This window comes from Malurus melanocephalus, unplaced genomic scaffold (assembly GCF_030028575.1).
Source record: "Malurus melanocephalus ecotype Western Australia unplaced genomic scaffold, MMel_1.1 scaffold_361, whole genome shotgun sequence".
NCBI lineage: Eukaryota > Metazoa > Chordata > Aves > Passeriformes > Maluridae > Malurus > Malurus melanocephalus.
This window is the reverse complement of record NW_026623593.1, coordinates 229,031-238,889: the sequence shown is the minus strand read 5'-3', so window position 1 is coordinate 238,889 and position 9,859 is coordinate 229,031. Positions and strand designations below refer to the sequence as shown.

The 9,859-nt window shown below is 40.2% G+C and overlaps 1 protein-coding gene across 4 annotated transcripts in view; it reads right to left on the bottom strand.

The window, feature by feature from the left end:
• RBMS3 (RNA binding motif single stranded interacting protein 3) overlaps positions 1 to 9,859 on the bottom strand; it is a 660,983-nt gene that overhangs the window by 429,328 nt on the left and 221,796 nt on the right. For 2 of the 4 annotated variants that reach the window (XM_057378473.1, XM_057378475.1), the window contains exon 1: positions 9,213 to 9,757. The exons of the other annotated variants lie outside the window; for them this stretch is intronic. In XM_057378473.1, the coding sequence (XP_057234456.1) occupies positions 9,213 to 9,287 (75 nt within the window). In that variant the 5' untranslated portion in view covers positions 9,288 to 9,757. Of the gene's footprint in view, positions 1 to 9,212; positions 9,758 to 9,859 lie in introns of those variants that run through there. 4 annotated transcript variants of the gene reach the window in all.

Here is a 9,859-nt window from a genome sequence, read left to right as displayed (position 1 = left end):
AAATCACCACCCTGCATCAGTGACATATTAGCCGAGCTCTAAGTGACCTAATTAATTTTTAATATTTCATAGTTTGTTAAAAGCTGAAACAAGAGATCACTAACACAGCTCTGACACTCCCTGTCATGAATCAAAAGATGKAGGGAAAAGGTCATGTACTTACTAACTGGCACCAAACCAAATTCATCACTACAAAATGAGAGAGCAGAAATGAAGACTGCATTTCCCATTATGCTTCTCTCTTTGTAAGACTATCTATCAGCTTGCATGACACCAAAAAGCAGAATTTATTTATATGCATGTCCCTCAATAAAAGGTCAGAGAGAAGTAAGAAAGAGAAGAAATAAGGATTGCAGCCTTTGTCTAAGCAAGTAGTTCCTTCCCTTTAAAGCATATTCAGCAGCAACAGCCTTTGAAGAGCAAAAGGAGAAACAATTCCTGACCACATAAAGAAACTAACAAGTCCCTCATAAGGCTATGAATTGCAATGCCATTTTTTCCACAGTCGGAAAAATTAGAACAAGAGGGAAAAATAGAGCAAACTTTAAACAGGCAGCTCTCTGAGCACCGGRGAATTCACACAGGCACATCATTCCAGCTTTAAGAACTGCCAAATACTTTCTTCTTTAAAGGGAAGGAGGACATTACACCAGGTGAGTCCCTGAAATCTAGATTTTAACTCTCCTGTGGTAACTATGGATACCTAGCTTTAAAAACCTTTTGTGATGTGGCGGTACACCAGGCTCCCCTGTCTCCTCCTCCGGTGAAACGCCTCCATCTGAAGTTCCCTAACATCCCTTTCTCTCACAAGTCACCAATGCACCACCTCRAGGTTTCACCAGCTCTGGGACTGCGCACCCAGAACAGCCCTCTGCCCTATCCACTGCATCTTCAGTTTGCCTTTCTTCCCTCCCAAAGACCTGGCACAAATGCTGCCGGCTTCTCAACCGGGAAGGCAACCAGATTACATCACACACTGTTCCGAATAACCAGCGTTTCTTGCAGGCGAGACACAGGAGCCTCGATGGTTGCTCCAGCCCTGCCATCTCCCATCGGCGCAAGGCGGAAAGGTCAGGCTCCTGTGCAGCGTCGATACTGAACTCTGAATGGCTCGGCATGGCTGGTCTCTAAATATAGCTGGGCAGAGGAAGGGCTGGGAAAGTGGGTGGGGAAGGGAGTGGAACAGAAGCCAAATGAGCAATCAGTTRAATACAACATCATGTTGGTCCACCAGTAAGACTTTCCCACTCCACTCTGCCACATTCTGCAGCAGAGCATTTAAGTGCAGCTTCAGGATTTAGTCTATGGATGCAAACTCACAGAATAAAAACAAACTGCTGGTTGATTTATACTTGGGGAGGGGGGAATACAAATCTGTTCAACAACTTATCTGCTTGAAYAAATTTGAATAACACAGGAGTGACATCACTTCCACAACATGACAGACCATAAATCATCATCAACCACATGGCACTAACCATAAAACATGTGTCAGGAAGACACCAACAAGGAACAAAATATCAGAGTGCTTTACATTGTAAACATGAAATCTTATGCATCTTCTGGCTTCTACTATGATCTATATATGTCAGGTGGTTTATTTCATTCATTTGCATCTGAATGAAGTCAATACAATTAACTGAGGAACCCTCATAGAAAATCTGTCCAAACAATTTCATCTGCATAAATATRCCACAAATGATGCACTTAAAATGTAAATATTTACTTTTTAATAAACTACCACATTTGATACTGAAGTTGATTTTACAACAAATAAGCTGAAAGGGAATTTATTTACATCGTGGTAGCAAGCAAGCTTGGAAACAAACTAGGAAACAAACAAGGAAACAAGGAAAGAAATAAAGAAAGAAAGAAATGTCTTTCTATCAAAAAAGAAAGAAAAATAATCTTTTTTTCTTATTTGAAATTGGTAGACTTGAAGCCTTTCAGATTATATAAAACTTCAGGGGAAGAGATTAGACTTTGCTGTAAACCAACAAAATATAAAAGTATGACTGAGAAATTCAACTCGAGCTTCCAATCTGTAGCTACAGATAGGACAAGCAACCTTTGCTTCACTTCTCCATTTGGAACACAGTATCCTCAGAAAAGACCTACGGAGAAAACTGACTTGTTTCAAATTTCAAAGAGGCTACACAGTATTTTTATCTTAAGAATTATATAACTAAAAGCAAAACCAGCTCTCAGATACTTTTTGTGGATTAACCGCACTTAGTCTCTTGCAGAAGAGACTAGGCACTGGGCTCCATGTGAGACATCTCCTATGGCAATTAGACTTCCGCTCTGTATAAATCATATCTCAACTGGCAGAGAGAGAAACAGACAGAAAGACAAAGCCTCTGGTTTATGCTGCTCATTCTCTAAAATTATAAATCATGATAAATGATATTAAATAGAAATTATAGCCACAGCAAACACAAAACGCTGTTAAGTATCACAAAAGGAATGTCCTCAGCCCCTTGCACAATGTAGAATCATTTTGATAGACTGTTTTTATTTCTCTTGAGACTGTATTTATTTTTTTTTTTTTTTTTAACCTGCATATTGTTCAGCTGTCCTGGTTTTTCCATGGGGATCAGTATGCGCTTTGTAGGCCTGATTCTGTCTTGCTGAAGACAACTGAATATTTTTCATTGATTTTTCAAAGGAAGCAGAACAGATCCTTCTCACTATAACTTCTATTCAATAWTATTATTATTAATCCTCTACTTAAAATATTGGTACGTCCTCCTGCATCAGTGGATACCATTCTTGGGCTGATACCTGCTTGTTTAGAATGGCTCTCTTTGTAAAACTGTTCACTTCTTAACGTCCCTTTGTTACTCAGTCTTGCCCATATGAGTGGGAAAGCAATTGCAAAACATCACTACAGAAACAGTCGGAGTACAGGCTCTGACAATATCTGAGTAAATCACTGTTCTCTGTCTCCCTGCTCTGCCCATCTGCAGTCTTTGGTACAGAACAACTATATCATAAAAGCTCTTATTCACACATGCTTTTGATATTACACTATTTAATCACATACAGCTGTAGCTGATGAGACTGTTACAAAACACAATTTTAACGCAGCACTGGAAGCAAGTTCTTGAGACACATTAACTATTTTCCTCTACATAAAATTTCTAGCACTAAAATTCTTTTCTTCAAGAAATAAAAATACAACCAGACTCTCGAGTTTTTTTTAAGAGTCTGCTTGTCTTCCTGGACAGTCCAGAATGGGGTTGTTTGCAAGCAAATGCAAAGTCCCTGCCTGGAGTATCAATAGTAGAAAATTCACTTCCCACCCTAAAAAAAAAAAAAAAAAATAAAAAAAAAAAAAAAAAAAAAAAAAAACCCACAAAAAAAAAAAAAAAAAAAAAAAAAAAAAAACAACAACAACAACAACAACAAAAAAACAAAACAAAAAAAAAACCAAACAAAAAAACCCTAAAAATTGAATTAGAAAATGCTGCTTGCAATTATATGCAAAGGCAATACTATACAGGCTACTCACAGCAAGACCTGAAATGAACTCAGACATCCTACTTGAAATGCATCCTTTCTTATCTGTTTTTTAATTCATGGAAATTTAAGAACCGACAGTCTGATGATTTTTACCAAGATACTTAATTTAAAGTGCAAGCATACCATCATACTTTCTTAGAAAGGACTTCAYGCATTAAAAACCAACCAGTTCATTTCTGAACCAATGCATTTTATTTTGAAAGGGCACCTTGTATAAAGCATTCTAAATTATAACTATTAACACACAGCACTCTCCACWGCAAGATCTTTGCAGCCTAATCTGGCAAATGTTGCAACTTCCATCTTTTGTTACAGAAATAAAATAAAATATCTGCTTGCAAAATAAATAACCATAGAATATCATAATAAGTGTTTGAAGTAGTAAGTATTTGAATCTTCTTTTTCCACAGGTTTGATCTGGGGGGTTTTCAATTTGTTTGTTGKTTGTTGGTTTTCTTCTGCTTGGTGCTTCTTTTTGTGGGTTGGTTCATTTTTAATTTAAAGACTTACATTGAGGCAACATATGAAAGGAAGATCAATCGAGAAATTTAACACCATTTTAATACATATCATCGTGTCCCTTAAAACAAAAGTATTTTTATCCAGGCRTGCAAGGATAAATGGAAAGCAAATGAGTTGACATATTTCTGCATTTTTCAGAGGAACACAAGTTTCATCTTTCTTATTGTTTGAGCCAATTGGCAAATACTGGAGCTAGATATTAATATTGCTATCAAAATTATAGCCAGGCTGAAATATTTTTAAATGGCATTTAAATGAATTTGTATTCCTTTTGGGCAGCTCTCTGAGGCATTTAAAACACGCCGTGACATACTGAATCAAACAGGGGCTAAGTGCGAACAAACTTCATTCCTAGAAATGCATTTCTCTATTTGCAAGTGTTTGCCTTTACTTTGGCACGATCACATGGGCTCCAGCTAGACTTTTGAGCTCTGGCAGCAATCCAAGCTGCAGATGGTTGGAAATGCAGCCTGAAATCAGTGTGTGGTTGATGAATTACTCCTTACACCTGACCCCTGCTTCACACCAGGCACCAAACACAATCTGAACACTACCAGCCAAAGAAGCCCTGTCAGGCATCTCCGTATCTGGAACGCTTTCTTCAAGGCCTTCTGTATGGCCAGATGGCCAAAAGTGGGGAATGCCGTAAACCCACCAAACAGAAACGTGAGTGACAAAAGAGCACRGGATTGGTAGGTACAAGGTGAAGAGAGGCTAAAGCTTTTCACCGGTTCTAAACGGACATTTTCTAAAAGAGAGTGATGGAGCAAGGAGGCAGAGGTATGCTCATGGCACACAACTGAAAGAAGTCCTCGGTTCCCTCATGCCAAAAGATGCCCTAAAAATGTGAAAAAGGAGGCATAACACACACAAAAATGTGTACCCATGAAATCCTTATTTCAAACTTAAACTCTTCTGAGTACACCTGTTTGAACTTCGTAATTGTTTTCACCTCAGCTGGTGCACCTATCTGTCATTTCAGGAACATGCTCATTGWGCCCTCTTGCATGCAGGTCAGTCTGCATACCTTTCAGAGCCACAGCGATGGGGTTCTATTCAGGCAGGCATTGGGAAATCACAGTTCTTCCTTTTGCACACGTTCACCCATGCATCAGTCATACAGAGATGAAGARGTACTGTGGGTACTGTAAACACTGYCTCTCATTTTGGGGTGTTTCAGCCCTCTGACTGGGTTACAGAGTCAACACCATGAGAGTTAAACTASCAGACCCAAACCATGACTAATAAGTAGGAAATATCTGGAGAATGCATGAAAGCAAACCRCACGGAAATAGCTGCTTAACTGGCATATTTTTACTCCAAGTGCAGGTAYAGCAATCGTAAACCAAACAATTCCTGTCGACAGGTAACTGTGGCACCYCCTCATTTCTACCCAAGTGATTAGGGTTTTCTTCAGTAGACTGTTTGCAAAGAAAGCTGACCCCAGCAAAAGGTCTAATAATAAACAGCAGAGGACAAAGATAAAACATCATCTACTAAATCAAGGAGACTCTTTCAAATATATTCAGAGTTAATATTTTCCCCCCTTTTTCACATCATTACATGATATTTCATAGTGCTTATTTTTGTTTTCTTCTGTGCAAAATGGCAAAGAGAAAAGAATTTGCTTTGGCAAGCGAGAAACAAAAGAACAAAATTCAGACCACAATGCAAGATTTGGCACCATTAACATTTTATGTGACAATTTGCAACACACTCCTGTAAACCAGTTGTTTGAGTAGTTACACCATCAAGCAAGGATGCAACTAAGGAAATTCTCTTAACATCTCAAAATAGATTAYAAAAGTACTACAGATTCTCATCAGACGTACATGAGCTGAACCACCCCTCTGCAATATTTTTTGCAACAAGAACACAAGACGATGCTTCACTTACAACAGTAACAGAAACACTTACACTGAAATAAACTCCTAGGACAATTGGAGCATCTGCCTAAAGAAGTTCCAAAACTGTACTTTGAAACCGAAGTGTYTGACAGTGTCACACCAAAACAAGAATAAGATTATGTCTTTCCTCAAACTCAGTGCTTGTCCTTAAGAGACATAATAAATTCCTTGCAATCGTCTCTTAAGGATTGACACCCTCCCCTTCTTTTCTTTTTTGGATGACAATGGTTTTTCCTAAACCTGAAATTAAAGTTTTAGCTTCAGTGGTGGCATTTGATAATGAAGGAGCACAAGTAAATTGAACGAGTGCATGCTTTGTGTTCCACAAAAGGCCACAAAACACTAAAAAGTTAAAGYGATCACACAAACATATGGAATCCATTTTTTCTATTTATATTCCCATTACCCATATAGCTATTCATTTACACCCTTTCTGCACAACAACGTGCTAACCACGTTAGAAGACACACACACACAGACTGTAGGCTGAAATCCTGCRCAGCTCTGGGCTCCCCCGTGAGAAGGACGTGATGTACAGTAATGCGGTACTTCTCAAAGGAGAACCAAGGCAACTTCACCAAACGAGCAAAGCAAAAGCAGCACTTCACCCAAATACGCTGGGGAACCTGAATTTCCAAACTCTGCCTGTTGAACATACTGTCACTCCGAATTTCAGAAGCTGTACAGAAATGCCATAAGAAAGCCTAGAATTTCTTTCTTAATTACAAATGAATGCACACACAACCCCCCTCAGCATGCACGACTATGAGCATAAAAAYACATTCTTTCTGTAGAGCTGAATCCTTGGTACAAAGAGCAGTTTTTGGAAAATAAGAAGCTGAAGTTCTCAGGCCGGCTGGAATCATACAAAGGTTTATTTATGCGTGTGGCTCCAATAGGGATGACAAAAGATACAGCTCTCCACCACAAGATTATTTGATTACTCAACTATTAGCTTTAGACATACAATAGATCTAACTGCTTTAAAATGTCCCAGAAGCTGATGGCTAGCTTTAAGGTAACAAAATCCAGATGCTGCCTGTCTGCACTACTTTAAAGTCTTATGGTCTGTAGAAGAGAAATACTTGCATCTGTATATAAATATATATATATTTATATATATGCACGTGTATGTGTGTTTATTATTTAGAGTTTACGTACGCGCTTAGATATGGATCAAGGAAAATAAGAAAAAAATAACGGCATATAAAATGTATYAATGATTTTAAATTTTACCTGTCCTTATTGTAAGAGTGCAAATGTGTCAAGATAGATGCAYGACTTTTCACAGGGTTGATAATTTTATATACTGGCTATAAAAACACATTTAAGTTATTTTTTAAAGCAAGGGGTTAAAAAAGTCATAGTACATAAGAACTATTGTTTCTCATTTAGGCTCAAATATAAGATTATTTTTTTCCTCAAAAAGCTTATTTTACAATTTTTTTTAAAAAAATTAAGAAAAAAATAAAAAAAACCCACAACTGGCAAAATGCAAGCTACGTGAGTAAAAGGGATGGAATGTCCAATATTTCTAGTCCAATACTCGAGGCTATTGTTCTTTCAAAAAAACACCATCAATTGTTTCATGTCCTTGGCTTGCCAGGTTTTGAGGAATAGCATCAGCTTGCATCCCCCAATCCCCCAAACAGTTAAAGCTATAGGCAATATTGCAGTCAAGCTAGTGACGGGCTACTGCTGCAACAGCAACATTACACACTAAATGGTCACAAAGGTAAAATGCTATTTGGATTGACCTTGAAAGGAAGTGGGGGAGAAATTATAAAATTCACTCCAAAATACAAAATTACAAAAGGATTAATTTTATGCCAAAAAAAAATCTGCATGATGCAGTGAAAGAAACAGCAGAGCAAAGAAGTGAGAGGTAACCTTTCCATGAATTATAAGGCTGTAATCATCCTGAGTGCTTCTGGTGTCATCACAACTCCAACCAGCCTGAATCGCAGTTTTTACAATTAGTTAATTTATATAATGCAGTAGTCGGGCTATAAACGTTAACGGGAAAGTAATTTTTATTAACAAGGAATGTAACTTATCTTTTCACAACCACAGCCAGATCACCGTGCTTCTAACCAAAAGTCTGGAGAAGTCAGCTTCCCTTGTGGCACTTCACCACACACAGATGCATACGTCAAATGTCCCATGTGTTAAATTTGCCACAGAAGCGCGATGTGTATATGTGCACGCAGTGCCATGCGCACGTGTGTGCGCCCTGCCTTGGCTTTTCCCTCCTAAAGGATGTTCGTTTATTTACTGAAACTGTTAATCTGTGGCTGTGAGGTCACACTTCACCTTGTGAAGTGTGTATTTTTTCCTTTTTCTTTTCTCCAAATACAGTGTCCTAACAGGGTTTGCAAACTTTCGGTTTAGKGCTTTCTTTTGTTACTGTCCCTTGGTCACACAGGAAATCTTTTCAGAGAGCAGACTATTACACAATGGTATTATAAAAATAAGGCTTTAATTAACTAACTCATGGCCAGGTAGCATAGACTTCACTCAGCCTCTCCAGGAGAGGCAGGCCTGCTTTCCAGTCTGCTGGCATTTAAAAAATTATTAAGAAAAGAAGAAAGAAAACGGAAGCGTCCGCACTAGGATAAGCTCTCTAAAAGTAGTTACCCTCTATTTCTAGACCTTTTAAATGYAACAGAGTACAGCCATATCATCCTCAATATTTAATGAAATATTAAAAGCAGTGCAATGCACTGAAACAAACTCCACCAGATTTACAGTCGGTTAGCTCCGAGCTCTCCTCTGAGCTCCACAGCATCTCCTCCTCAGCTGATTAAAAGTTTGAGTCGCCACAGTCTGCTTTTCTAACAGCAAAATGCTTTTAAGCTACGAATAAACTGTAGAAATCCCTGAAAGAGCCATCAAAATGTTTCATGTCCGATGCTGTCCAGAGCAATCTTTATCCCATGCCATAACAAACACACTACCTGCCCGCTGTTACGATAGCGTTAACCGCACTGTTCTCCCCAAACAAAAAAAGGAATTAGCCGACGCCAGCAGCCCTTAGGGAAAAAAAAAAAAAATTAAAAGAAATAAAGAAATAAAGGGGAGCACAGACAGTAACCTTCCTGCCTCTCTCACGCCTGCTTTCTGCCTACCAGCTCGGCTCTGCGTGACACCAAACCCGAGAAAGAGACAGAAAAATCGCCAAAGAGAAGAGGCGAGCCCGCAATTCGCGCGGCTCCGCTCTCCATCCCCCGCCAGGCGCCCGGCCCCGCCAGCCCTTACCTTGGTTTGGAGATAGTGGGGGTAGTAGTAGGTGTACTGGGGGTACATTGGCTGCTGGTCCAGGCGTTTGCCCATGTAGCTGGAGTCCKTCTAGCTGGTGCGGGGAACTCGTTGGCAGGGTGTAGTGCCCCAGGGCCTTTCTTCCTCTCACGCCGCTATTCCTGACAGCGCGGGCGACAGAGGAGGCTGCCGAGACTTCCTCGCCGTCTACCGCACGCTACTTCCAGCGCAGCCAAAAACGCGCCCGCACGAACATATACGCGTGTGTGTCTGCGTGTGTGTGTGTGTGTGCGTGCGTGTGCGCGAAGGGGGTGTGTGCGGGTGTGTGTGCGTGGGTGGGTGGAAGCCCCGTGCCCGGGTGCCCGCGGCGGAGCAGCCCGCCTCCCCCGCTGGCAGCAGCGTGCCTCCGCCGGTGCCCGCTGCCCGGCTCGGGAGGGAACCGTCCTGCCACAGGAGCCGGGAAGACAGTGCAACTCCAAATCTCCGCAGAGCCGCTCGCTCGCTCGCTCTCCTCGTCCTCTCTCCTCGGCTCGCCCCGCTCTCGAGCCCTCCCCTCTCGCTTCCCCACCCACCCCCCTTCCAACCAAATTCAAAAAAAAAAAAAAAAAAAAAAAAAAAAAAAAAAAAAAAAAAAAAAAAAAAAAAAA